Raw genomic sequence first — 14,191 nt, 5'->3', positions numbered from 1 at the left:
GAAGAAGGACTGAAACTGCTCGGCTACTCCTCATTTCTCCCTTCTGTCTGTCTGAACCAGAGACATGTGGGTGGCTTCCAGACAGTTTCAGGAACATGGCAAGACTCCCAGATTCAGAGAGAGACAGAGACAGACAGACACACAGACTACCCCAAAGTAATACCTCAGTTCTGTGAGAGCCCTGAAACAAGCAGTTGCCTCATCCCCTTGCCCTTATCTGTACAGATTCAGGAAGCCTGTTTTCTCCCAAACTTCCCATGGTATTTAATCAGGCAGGAGACAGTGAGGGGATGATGGGAGATCCCATCCTGGGGCTTCAGACTCAGACCTGTAGGGCTAGAAGGGACCTTGAGAAGCCATCTAGTCCAGCCCCCTATCCTGAGGCAGGACCAGCTAACCCTAGACCATCTCCAAGAGATGGTTGTCCAACCTGTCTTTATAAAGCTCAGTGATCCATCTCAAGGGTCACCCTCCCATTCACACGCACTGAGCACCTCCCGCCCCCTCTGTTGCATACCCTGTGTTTTCCTGTGATAGGCAGAGAGTTTCAGCACTTGTTTAGGCTGCCACGAATTCCCTGGCCTGTGAACACTCAGCCGGGAGCTTGCCAAGGAAAGAACAGTTTTCCAGCCACTGTGAGGCATGGGCTTCAGTACCATACATGGCATTCTGCCTAGGCAAGTCCGGGCCCCTCTTCAAAGTCTCCCATCACCACCAGAACTGCAGAAAGAAGAGGTGCCTTCCCACTGCAGCCTGCCCTGGGATGGCAAGAGGAGAGCTGTGGCTCCTGGGCACCACCTCCAAGCTGTGAACTCAGGGTATCCCAGGACAGGGCAGAAGCAAGTCCAGCCCTGGCAGGGGCCATGGGTCTCAGTTCATGCAACTTCGGATCTTATGAAGGATCTTGATCTTTGGGGGTCAGAAACTAAGCTGAAATTGCAGCTGATTTAGAGAGAAGCTACTGTAACCCCCCAAAACTGTCTCAGGCTCATCAGCCTCAGTGACTCTGACCCAAGTTCCAGGTTTGTTGTGAGCCAGGCCTGGTTCTGGGTTCGCGGCACAGCTCTTTGGGGCTAACCATGGTAACCGGCAAGGAGGCACCGGCTGGCCAGGAGCATGTGGGAAAGGGACGAGGGTAGAGAGAGCAAGAGAGCTGCATGTTGGGGGGTGGGAAGCCAGGTGCAGAATCAGGCTCCCAGGGGAGCAGACGTCAGAGGAAAGTGACAGTGCCAGCACACACTGCAGGTTAGGCCAAGCCACTCCAGTAGTCTTCGAACCCCAGATTTTCCTTCTGTGCTTTGCCCAGCCCAGGTAAACAGTGCTTTGTACCCTCCACCATGAGGGGTGAGCAGACACTGTCCCGCTCCATCCCCACCAGCAGGAGACACTGAGGGAGAGAACAAAACAAAAAAAACACACATGCCAGAGGCCTTGTGCTCCACGCAGACTCGGTGTTGCGTTCTCTTCCTCTTGCACCGACATGAGTCGGTCACCCTGGCCAAGTCCTGCTTACACTTGCTCAAGAGGAACTGAGGAGGGGACAAGCTGCTTTGCAATCCCTTATTCCTGGGGATTACGCAGGAGTCAAGTGTAGGGTGATCATATTTCCCTAACTGAAAACGGGACATTGGGTGTAGCTGTGGGAGGCTGGCCAGAACCTGGCCCAAGCCGCCATCACAGGCATCATGACTTTTTTGGCAAAACCGGGCATTTCTCCCTGTTGCTCTTACCTGAACATTCCTTTGCAACTTGCCTAGGGCAAGAGCAAATGGGAAAAATGCCCAGAGTCGTGACATCCAGGACAGGGTTTCAAAAGGGGGTTTGTCCTGGCCAAAACGGGACATATGCTCACCCTAGTGAAATGGGTTCTGACTTCCAGATCCCAGGCTGAGTTTCATGGGACCAGGCAAACCTTGAACTTTGGAAGATGAGCTGCTTAGATCTGGGTACTTCTGCAAAGCACAGAGCATTGACGACAGTTCTACAGAGACACTTGGATAGCGCAGGGAGCACAAATCGCACTGGCTGTGCTCATTTCTTTTATAGACAGATGCTGCTTCAAAGTTTGTTCTTCTGTAAAGCCTCCCCCTTACTAACCAAACCTATGGAGTCCACGTGCTCGGATTTCAATTGCCATCTACTAAGGCAGGCAGCTTTAACCTGAGGCAAGTTTCGGCAGAGCCAAGCTGCAAACCTCTTAAAAGTAGAGGCTCATAAAACGGAACCTTTGATAACCACAGAAGGAAAACTGAAACTAGAGCAGCAGTAAGGAAACCGGTGACCCCCAATTGAGGGCAGGTGGGCTGCGGTGGTGGGGATGGCGGGGGACCGAAGAAAGACTCCAGGTTCCTTGTCCTTTCTCCACTGCAGCCTCAAAGGGATAACAAGAGCTCAAGAACGTCTGTCGGCTTATCGGGTTTTTGCACCAAGCTCCCCATTCACAAGGCCAGAGGGAAATGCAAAGCTCCTCCCCCTTGCCCACATACCACAAGCACCAGGGATGCTATAATCCCAGCATACACTGCATATTGGGATCCCAGGGGAAGCTTTTATATGCTGCAGGCCACTCAGGCTTGCAAATGGTCCAGCCAGAGGAGCCTCAAAATGGGGCCAGCCCCGTTGGGGTCCTTTAATTACATCAGCGACTCTTCAGTGTTATTTTCTTCCCTGCTTATAAAGCTGCTGCACCCCTAGTCCAGCTCTGAGAGCCGAGTGGTTTGTTCCTCACCCACACAGCAATGGAAAAGGGAAGCAACTGGGACGCAAAGCGACAGCCCCTCCTCTTCATCATAACACATCAAGAATTCAGCTGCAGGGGAGTAGAGACCCGAGGCCACACTGTGCCATGCCACACAGGCCCTGCTTACACTACAGCAACTACCCTGATAATGGTGTCAGTTTCCATCCCTCTTCCTGCACACCCCTCTTCATCTCCAGCCTCATACACCCCACCTGTAATATGCACTCCTCCTCCGCCCCCAGGCCTTTCAGGGAAAGAATTTTGCTCTGAGGTCTTGTTTCACAAGCAGCACCATCTCACACAGCACCTGGCATCCCCTGGTAAATGCAGCAGATCTGGGGAAATTCACCGTACAACTTGGGCAGCGTAGCGGGATGGTCACCCGCTCCTGCCCTGAGGGGCTTAGAACAGCCCAGCAGAGGGCTGTGGCTGGGGCAGGCAGCTCCCAGACTGATTGGGGAAGTTGGCACAGCTGGGAGCCACACCCTAAACAGACCACAGAGGGCCCCTATAAAAAGGCTTTGAGCCAGGTGCATAGACACACTCTTTCTGTTTGTAGAGGGAGAAGGGCCTGGTTGCTAGGGAGTTGAGAAGATACCTGGGGAGAGCAGGGCTGGGGGAAGGCCAAGGGAACTGGGGCGCTCCGGCCTGGAAAATCCCAGGCTGCAGCCTAGTCTAAGGCCAATTGGGTACTGGGGTTGCAGAGGGCAGCCCACGGGTAGGCTGAGGCAGCAGGTCCATACCTCCCTTGCCTACGATGAATGGCTGAGACACTGCAGTTTGCCCCAATGAGTGGGGGATAGATGGTGACTGGCAGTAGCCAAATACTGAGGCGAGGTGAGGATAGTGGGTGGGGGTTCCCCTGAGTGAGGAGACCCACAGAAACCGTGGGGGTACTGCCTGGGGGCAGCATCCAGAGAAAGGGTCATCTGAGGTCTGAGAGGGCAACAGAGGCCAAGCGGCAGTGGGACACTGGCCTGCAGAGGGCGCTACGGAGGCTGGAAAGCAAATTCCCAAGATGACCAGCAGGAGGCACTGCAGGGGTGAGTCCCGCACCGTTACAAGCAGAATCACTGCTTACTACTTGTTTGTCTGTAATACAGTAAAACCTAGAAGTCCCAATCGAAAACCAGGCCCCGTTGTGCTAGGAGCTGTACATACTCACAGGAAGAGGTTGAAATCATGCAGTTACTCCTGGCCTCCCACTTATACCATCAAACCACTGCACTGGGGACAAAACAGGAACAGAGAGAGGAAAGACTCCATGGTCCACAGCACAATGGGGGCACTCTATGTGGTAGCAATGAGGTCTGGTCGTGGAAGCCCCCACTAGATTTAAGGGCACATAAACTCTTAAATGCTACGTGATGCCTGGCAACACTGATCCCATCCCACTCTGCACTTTAACAACTGACAGCAAGACAGCTCCCTTAAAGTGGAAGGGAGTTTGCTGACTCCTAATGCAGGAATTCCATCATTAAATGTTAGAAGCTGCTCCTGTAGAAGCTACAGGGAGAATAATCCTGCCAAGGAGCTATAAAATAAACACCTTGTCCTCCACCAAGCACAGCGCACCGGCATCTCCTGGGAGAGCAGCATCTGATGGGAACTCACCAACTACCATGATGTTGAACTCAAATCCCTGCTTCATGGCTTTTCTTCTCATCTGCTCGAGGATGGCGTCGATCCCGACGTAGCTGAAGTCGGGGGCCGGCTTTTCGGGCCGTGGTGGTGCCGCCTGCTTGAGGCCGGGGTCTCTGGCGGCGTCCGTCATGCTGGGCGTGTAACTGGGAACTGCCTCTGGACCTGTGGAAGTGAAGGAAGAGCAGTGAGGAACTCTGGAAGTAAACGCTGAGTGCAGAGCAATGGGCGGGGACGGCAACAAACACCCTCTTTCCCTTTAGCTTGGAAGTTAAGAGATGCCCCGAGCATGAGTGGCAATGACTAACCTAGACAATCACTGCAAGTGAAGGGGGGAAAGACGGGTTAAAATGGATCATGCATCACAGACCCTGCTTCCTTGGAGTGCAGTAAGCTTGGTTTACCATTCACTGCACCCAACTCTGGGTCTAGGCACATTTCCAAGCTTATTTAAAGCAATTTAAAATGGAATAATAGGTTGTCCAACCAGGCCCATACCAGAGACCCCTCTTGCTGAAATATCTTCCCAACCCCCATCATTTTCCCACCAACACACTCCCCATTCACAAGACCTGCCTAGTAGAACAGGCTGCTCTTGTGTCATCCCAGAGATCATCAGAAATCTGATTATGCAAATCAATCACAGCAAGGAGGGAGGCAAATTCCAGAGCCAAGAAACCTTCCTGTAAGTGTCCTAGTCAGAATATTTAGTAAGACTGATGAAGTCTTAGTGAGATGAGATCTCAGCACAGACCCTGCTACTAAGGGCTTGTCTACACAGGGAAATTTACCGACTCAGCCCTAGTGGTAGTATTACACCGCGCTTAGTTTTGCTTCAACTGCTTCCAAAGAGACAAAAGCTAGGCTGAAAAGAGGCCACTCTAAATCCTGAAAGAGCGTCCACACAAGGTGGGGTGGAGGTGTTGGTTTACACTGCATATAGTTGCAGAGATAATTATACTGGTGTAGTTCTGCTGGTAAATTTCCCTGTGTAGATAACCCACTACTTGTTGTTCATAAACAGGACAGGACTGCCTGGTTTGAGAGACCATTGTTGGGTTTGTGGATTAGCAGAGGGAGAATTAGTAAAGTTCCACTGTATTGTCACTATTAAGAGTGTATGTGGAGGCAGGGGGAGGCAGTAGTGTGTGGGTATTAAGAGCTTCAATTACTCTATTAATAAAGAAAAAGTAAGTGGCGAATAACTCCCACACCAACGTGTTAACAGAGCTGCAGGTTCGTGCTACCTGTAATGAAACGCTGCAACTTTAAGCTGCTAAAGGACAATTACAAAATGCACAAGTGTGCCCCCACTCCGTTTGGAAGCGGCTTGATCAGGGAAACCCTGTAAATTAAAAGGGGGAATAGCTAAACTGCATCTCAAATCCACATGTGATATTTCTGCTCCATGGGCCAGTGTGTTATTTCTAGGGCCCCCAAACTAAAGTAGCTCATGAATTCTCCCTTCCCAGAAGGAACCAGAGCCTGCAATGAGAGCCAAAGTTGTTCAGTTTTTAGAGAAAAACTTCAGTAGAAGCCAAAAAGTTGCCACCCTATATGATGTTCAAACCCCCACCCTCACCCCCGCGCCCTCACACACACCAGCCTGGGTCGTGGAAGTTGCAGCCTAGGGCAGCATTTCTCACATGCAGCCATCAGGGGCTTATCTTGAGGCCACAGTCTCCTGAGCAGTGATTGGATGGGGGAGGGGGGGAGCAAAGCAGCAGCCTCTCCCCAGGGGCCACCAGCAGTGGTTGGACCCTGCCCTCCTCTGGAGCAAAAAGAACAAGAGTACTTGTAGCACCTTAGAGATTAACAAATTTATCTGAGCATAAGCTTTCGTAGGCTACAGCCCACTTCATCGGATGCATAGAATGGAAAATACAGTAAGAAGAAATTTATACATACAGAGAACATGAAAAGGTGGAAGTACTCATACCAACTGTAAGAGCCTAATTAATTAAGAAAAGCTATTATCAGCAAGGGAGAAAAACTTTTGAAGTGATAATCAAGATGGCCCATTTTGGACAGCTGACACGAAGGTGTGAGGAGACAGAAGCTGGAGGAACAGGCAGCCAGTGAGTTCCCCTCCTTCCTGGGGTGGGGGTTGTGCTTCAGCCCTGTAGTGGTGGTGGTGGAAGACTCCAGCCAAGGGGGTTCGGGCTCCACCCCCCAGGCCCTGTCCCCTGGCTATGTGGTGGCATGCTCTGGTCCCGAGCTCACCACCCCCCACCTCTCCCAGTGCCCAATCGCCTCTGGCCCCCATTGCCTCTGTACCCAGGCTTGTCAAGGCTGAGTAAGTGTGCTGTGAAAATGAAATTTGTATGTTTGTTAATATCACTTTTCACAGCACACTTAGTAGCCTTAAAAACAAAAACAAAAAAACGAAACAGCAACCAAGTAAAGCAAAAGAAACACCAAGAAAAAAAGACAGGAATGCTCAACGCACTTTATTTGTGTTTCTACTGTTTAGGTCCAGTAAAGAATAGAGACAGCTGTACATTATTTTTATTACTGAGTCTGCAAAAAAACCAAACCCTACCTAGATAAATGGCAATGAGTTGGACATATGTATGTGCATATTTATTTGTTCTTCCTGAAGTATTGTAGGAGAAATGGTCAGAGCAGCCACCAGCGAGATTTGGTGGCTGCGCTCTGAGGCCACCAAAAATTTTTTTGTGAGAACCCCTAGCCTAGGACCAGTGCCTTGTTCTCTGTTCTAGGGTAATCAATGCCTTTTGGGAAGTCTCACAGGCTCTGGACAGATTCCTACCTCACTGCTGCTAGGCCTAGTGAGGATGACATCAGACCCACTCCTGGCTTGTTTTCTTCACTCTGCTGTTATTTTTGGCCTTTTATGATGTGCTAGGTGCTTTTTCCCCCTTAAGTCCAAAAACGTGTGTGTGTGACAGAGTGTGTGTGTAAGTTTAGCTGAACTAAAGAAGCCTACATCCAAACGCAGCCACCATCCCCTCTCTGCCAGTGACCCACAAAAGCATGTAACCTCTTGTAAGCCAGTCAGGATTCACATGGATCTGGCCCTAGGAAGCATTCACTTCTCCCAAGTAGCACACATTTCACATACTCAATTCTACATTGCAGAATACAGACTGACAGCACAAATGCATTTAGACTTAGAGCTTAAAAAAACGGATGGGCCATTACACAAAGTAAAACTATTTCCCCATGTGTATTTCCCTGCCCCCGCCCCACAGTTCCTTACATCTCCTTGTCAATTGCTGGAAATGGACCATTTTCATTACCACTACAAACAGTTCTTTTTCTCTCCTGATGATGATGATAACTCACCTTAACTGATCACTCTCTTTACAGCATGTATGGTAACACCCTTTGTTTCATGTTCTCTGTGTATATTATATATATATATATATATATAATCTTCCAGCTGTATTTTCCACTACATGCATCCGATGAAGTGGGCTGTAGCCCATGAAAGCTTATGCTCAAATAAATTTGTTAGTCTCTAACGTGCCACAAGTACTCCCGTTCTTTTTGCGGCAACAGACTATCACAGCTGCTACTCTGAACCCACACAATACCAGGCTCTCGAGAACAGAGAGTTACACATGGATCCAGCAGAGAACACACACCAATTTTTATATGCACAGTAGCGGCACATTCCTTCAAAGCATAGCTTTGTACCAAAGCCACAAAAAGCCATGTTGATAATGGGCTCCTGGCCCTAACACTGCTCCTTGCAAAATTATAGACCCAGCAAGCCAGAGATCTTTCCATGGATCCTGAATTAGTGCCATTTTCAAAATGGCACAGCCAAGAGTGGGAAAAAAAATCCTACATACCACTTGAAAAAACAAATCCACTTGGAAAAAATGTGCCCGCTAGGAGAAATACTGGGTTATGTAAGGGTTTAACTGTTGCAGTCACAGAAACAGTAACACAAAGCACCCTTCTAGGCATAGCTTAGGGAAAAGAGATCAGTAGGACTGAACCCTAAACCTGTATGATTCCGGGGCGGTTTGTGGGGATTGCTCATCTACATACGGAAGCATATAGGATTGGGGAGCAACGGGCAGCCCTGGAGCAGAAAACTGATAGCAAAGACATTGGCGTTTACTCTCTGTGCTCAGCAAAAGCTGTCGCATTGTTTGTACGCTAAGAGTCAGAACCGGGAAATAAAATATCTGGAGAAGATTTATTCTCCATTTGCACCAAAGGAAATGCACCTACAGTATCTGCCCCCACGTTCTCCAACCCACTCAGCTTCAAACAATGCTCGCAGTGCTCTGAGAGAATGCAACATTCATTGCTACATAGGTCTGTGCTTGGCAAACAGAAAGGCAAACCCCCATATGTTGCAAGGGAATGGACTAGAGACACCGAGCTGGGATGTTCCAACCCAGCTCACACAAGTCCACACTTGACTACGCTGAGGGTATGGCTACATTTGGAATTTCAAAGCGCTGCCACGGCAGCGCTGCCACGGCAGCGCTGCGGGAGCGCTGCCGCGGCAGCGCTTTGAAGTATGAGTGTAGTCAGAGCGGCAGCGCTGGAAGAGAGCTCTCCCAGCGCTGCATGTAAACCACATCCCTTACGGGTGTAGCGCTGGGAGCCGCACTCCCAGCGCTGCTGCCCTGATTACACTGACGCTTTACAGCGCTGTATCTTGCAGCGCTCAGGGGGGTGTATTTTCACACCCCAGTTGCAGCGCTGTAAAGTGTGAGTGTAGCCAAGCCCTGAGATAGTCATGTTTCAGCAGCCTCAACAGACCAGATAAAAGCCCTACGATATCAGAGGAAACAGACAACATCCTGTTGGTGCAAATCTTAATGACTTGCTGCCAGCTAGTGTATGGCAATGCAATTAGGTAGCAGCTCATTCCACAACTGTTTGGTCCAGGCTATAAGAAAATGTGATCAGAAAGAATTTCTTTTAAATGTTTCTCTCTCCTCCTGCTGTGGTCTGAAAGCTCAACCTGACAAGGGGAAGGTTACTGATCCTACAAGGCAAAGCAGTGTCATCAACTCTGTATGCAGTGCTCTCAAATACACAGGAGAGATTTTGTAACAAAGAAATTGAGAATGTTTTTCATTTGACTTCCCAGTGCTGCAAGTAGCCATAGATGTTATTTGTAGCAAACGTAGGTGAACAATTTTTAAGATGTGTGACTCTAAATTGACAGTGTTCCTTTAATAACCAGCAATTAACAAATAAAGTCATCATCAATAGGTGCACTCAAGCGTCCCACTTTGGCATGGTTGGTTGTGTCCTGGCATTATTCTCACCAGCCAATCTGTATCCAGGATTCCTCTGACATCCTGAAGCATGAGTAATTTGCCTGCAGCAACTCTTGGAACAATAGGCTCTCCTGCTTTTCTCCAGGCAGATCTTTCCATTATGGCTGGGGGAGTGTTCTCGCCAAACATGTATAAAACAGTTTCAGAACTAAATCTGAACAGATGCAGTAGTTGGCTGTAAATACATGCTGCCAGGATTTCCTGTTTGTATTTAAAACGTATGTTCTTGATCATGGTAACAGTGCCAGAGCTGCAGAACTTTCCATGATACTCATATCAACATCACTCACCAGAAGCTCCGAGTGCTAGAAGCGGGCATGTACTAAGCTGCACAATACCGATGCAAATCTGTGGTTGCCTAAGAAATTCATGCTCGTCACTATGCTGCCCACCTGGAGAACTCATAGCAACAGCTAAGACAGATCTCAGATGCCTCTGCACCCCAAAAGCCCCTCCCCCTTTGCACTAAAGGAAAATCTCAGTCTAGGGCCTTTGACACATAGCTGAGCAGTTCCAACTGCATTCTGGAAAGGATAGTGATACACAGTATCCAGCTCATTACAGATGCTTTGTTTCCTCTAGTTGAGGCTATCCAGGTGCAACCCTCCCATGAGTTTTGTGGTGACACCTATCTGACAAAATAGCATGTTACTTTGCACGCTGTCTGCGCTCTCCAGAGATACATGGCTAGGGGATTATCAGAATGTCACTGCACTAGCAAGAAAAAACAAACCAAGTGCTATGCTACAGGCAGCAACAAGATCCAGTACATCTGTGCAGGAGTTCAGTTTGCCAGAGACCCTGGCATGGTTGATAGCAGTTCACACACACACACACACACACACACCCCACCTGCTACCCATGCAGGCTGGGCTGAGCTGGATGCTAAGAGCAGGTCCATGCACAGGCGGCTGCAGTTAGTTAGCAGAGTGCATTCATTCAAAGACATAGGAACCCCTGGGAGCCAGCAAGTAGTTGAGGAGAAATGAGGGCTAGAAAAAATGGACAGGCAAGGCCCCATTCACAGCTCAAGAGAGAACCTAGAGTGTTTAGGAGGCCTGGAAGAGAGCAACTGTAGACTGTGCGCATTGACTGGATTCCCATTAGAGTCAGAGTGCTTCTAGTACCCTAGGTTTTAGAGCAATCATAAGAATGTAAGAACAGCCACACTGGGTCAGACCAATGATCCCTCTAGCCCAGCATCTCATCTTCCAACAGTGGCTGATGCCGGATGATTCAAAGGAAATGAACACAACAGGGCAATTATCGAGTGATCAGTCCCTGTTGTCCATTCCCAGCTTCTGGCAGTCTGAGGTTTAGGGACACCCAGAGCATGGGGTTGCAGCCCCGACCCTCTTAGCTACTAGCTATTGATGGACCTATCCTTCATAAACTTAGGTAATTCTTTTTTTAACCCACTTATGCTTTTGGCCTTCACAACATCTCCTGGCAATGAGTTATTCAGGTTGAACTGGGTGAAGAAGTACTTCCTTTTGTTTGTTTTAAACCTGCTGCCTATTAATTTCATTGAGTGACTCCTGGTTCCTGTGTTATATGAAGGAGTAAACAACACTTCCTTACTTTCCCTGTACCATTCATGATTTTATAGCCCTCCATCATATTGCTGCTTAGTCTTCTCTTTTCTAAGATAAACAGTCCTGGTCTTTTTAATCTCTTCTCAGATGGTAGCTGTTCCCTACCCCTCATCATTTTGTTGCCCTTTTCTGTATTTTTTCCAATTCCAATATATCTTTTTGGAGATGGGGTGACCAGAACTGCATGCACTATTCACAATATGATCGTACAATGGACTTATATAGTGGCATTGATATTTCCTGTCTTATCTATCCCTATCCTAGTGATTTCCAATATTCTGATAGCTTTTTTTGACTGCAGCTGCACACTGAGCAGATATTTTCAAGATCTTTCTTGAGTGGCAACATCTAATTTAGACCCCATCGTTTTGCATGTATATTTGGGATTATGTTTGCCAATGTGCATTACTCTGCATTTATCAACACTGAATTTCATCTGCCATTTTCTTGCCCACTTCCCAATTTTGCGAGATTCCTTTGTAACTCTTCCCAGTCAGCTTTGGACTCAACTATCTTGAGCAGTTTTGTATCATCTGCAAACTTCGTCACTTCACCGTTCACCTCTTTTTCCCTGATCTTTTATAAATATGTTGAACAGTATAAATTCCAGACCAGATTCTCAGGGGACCCATTTATTTACCATTTTCCATTATGAAAACTAATACTTTATTCCTATCTTTTAAGACGGTACTGATACATGAGAGGACCTTTCCTCTTACCCCATGACTGCTTATTTTACTTAAGAGCCTTTGGTGTGGGACCCTGTCAAAGGCTTTCTGAAAGTCCAAGTTCACTATATTGACTAGATAACCCTTGCCTGGTTGCTTGTTGACTCCCCCCCCCCCCCCGCCCACCAAAAAAGACTTCTAATAGATTGGTGTGGAGTGGTTTCCCTTTACAAAAGCAGTGCTGACTCTTCTCCAACATACTGTGTTCATCTATGTGTCTGATAATTCTGTTCTTTACTAGAGTTTTCACCAATTTGCCTGGTACTGAAGTTAGACACAGCCCTGTAATCGCCTCTGGAATCCTTTTTTAAATTGGCATTACATTAGCTACCCTCCAGTCCTCTGGTACAGAGGTTTATTTCAGTGATAGTTCACATACCACAGTTAGTAGTTCAGAAGTTTCATACTGGTGTTTCTTCAGAACTCTTGGGTGAAAACCATCTGGTCCTGGTACTGGTTAATTTATCCATTTGTTCCAAAACCTCCTCTACTGACACCTCAGTCTGGGACAGTTCCTCAGATTTGTCACCTGAAAACAATGGCTCGGGTATGGGACTCTCCCTCACATCCTCTGCAGTGAAGGCCTATGCAAAGAATTAACTGAGCTTCTCTGTAACAGCCTTGTTTTCCTTGAGGGCTCCTTTGGTGTCTTAATAGTACAGTGGCCCCACTGATGATCTGCAGGCTTCCCGCCACTTTGCAGGTGACTTTCTTCAGAGCCTTACAAAGGGGGATAAACACAATTATCCCCAGTTTGAAGACAGGAAAATGGAAGCATAGAGGCTAAATGGCTTTAAACTAGAAACTCCCTGCTCCACCCTCTAGATCATGCTGCCTCTATTTATGACAAGTCTGAGAGGCACTCCATGCAAGGAAAGTGTTCAGCAGGAATGGCAGAGTTAGGGTATGTCCACATTGCAATTAAAAACCCACAGCTGGCCTGTGCCCTCTGACCTGGGATCAGGCTAAGGGGCTGTTTAATTGCAGTGTAGATGCCTGAGCCCTGGGACCCTCTCACCTCACAGGGTCCTAGAAGCCTGGGCTCCAGCCCAAGCCTGAACATCTACACTGCAATGAAACAGCCCCTTAACCCGAGCCCCACAATCCAGAGTCAGCTGGCATGGGCCAGCAGTGGGTGTCTAATTGCAGTGTAGACATACCTTTAAAGACTGAAGCCAAGCGGAGGGATGTTGCTTAAAGCCCTACCAGAGAAACTGGTTTCAAGTCCTATACAACAGCTATGTCAGAGTGCAGCATCCAACCATGCAACATCATTCAGCATTATCCCTGTGTATTGCCATGGTTTAACCCTTCATATGCTACGCACGTCTCTGGCTACAAAATGCCCCCACTGCCAAGGTTACTGGGGCTAAAGGCAGAAGAGTAGGCCCATAACAAACTCTCCCTTTCAAGGAGCCAGGAGAATCACTGCTGCTAAACTGCCCGAAGCACCATCATGCACCTCTAAAGGAGCAACAGCAGCTTCCACTGGGACATTTGTGGGACTTGAGCCTTGTTCTGTGGGATCTGTGTGGCCCAGTTAATCACTCCCTTCCCCTAGTACACTGGTCTCTAGACTGGGTCACACACTTCACTCGGATTAGCACAGAGGTTTGTACCCCTTGAAGAGGGTATAAAGCTGCCACAGAAAGACAACTTGATTCTCCCCTCTTCTTCTTGGAGATCTGCACAGGTAGGATTTCCCCTCCACAAAGTTCATTTCTCTCCCATCAGTTTCCTTCTATTCTGGCCTTCAATCTTCAGTTTGCACTTAGCACCTGATTACTTCCTGGTGATTTCTCTCAACCGCGGGCACCAGAGTGAAGGAAAGAAGCTCCAGACCCCACAAGGGGAAGGGGGAGTTGCTATAAAATGTATCTTTCCCTGTATTTGGCGTTTCAAACATGGGTATGACAGGGAAACACACAGGTCTGACTCGTCATATCACCCATGTGGGATGCACAGTGTTGAACCAACAGTATCAGTCAGCTGAGGGGATGAAAAGCAACAGCTTCTCAGAGTCAGGTATCCACAAACAGCTATGAGAGCAGTATAGACCAATGCCAACTAACCTCTGAACCGCTGGGTGCCACAGTCCCATGACGCCATCGCTGGCGGGTGCAAAGGGGAGGTGTTTTAGAACCCAACTGTGCGTTTAGAGCACTCAGCTGATTAGAGGCAGACTCAACAGCAGGGACCAAGCACAGTACG

The 14,191-nt window shown here is 48.3% G+C and overlaps 1 protein-coding gene across 6 annotated transcripts in view; it reads right to left on the bottom strand.

Annotated features, from left to right (window-relative positions):
- The window catches only part of SEPTIN9 (septin 9), a 271,829-nt gene that overhangs the window by 30,263 nt on the left and 227,375 nt on the right, over positions 1–14,191 (bottom strand). For all 6 annotated transcript variants that reach the window (XM_050919338.1, XM_050919337.1, XM_050919340.1 and 3 more), the window contains one exon: positions 4,355–4,546. In XM_050919338.1, the coding sequence (XP_050775295.1) occupies positions 4,355–4,546 (192 nt within the window). The remainder of the gene's footprint in view (positions 1–4,354; positions 4,547–14,191) is intronic.

This window comes from Gopherus flavomarginatus, chromosome 12 (assembly GCF_025201925.1).
Source record: "Gopherus flavomarginatus isolate rGopFla2 chromosome 12, rGopFla2.mat.asm, whole genome shotgun sequence".
NCBI classification, from domain to species: Eukaryota; Metazoa; Chordata; order Testudines; family Testudinidae; genus Gopherus; species Gopherus flavomarginatus.
Note: the sequence above shows the minus strand (reverse complement) of the source record. Positions and strands in the feature narration are given on the sequence as shown.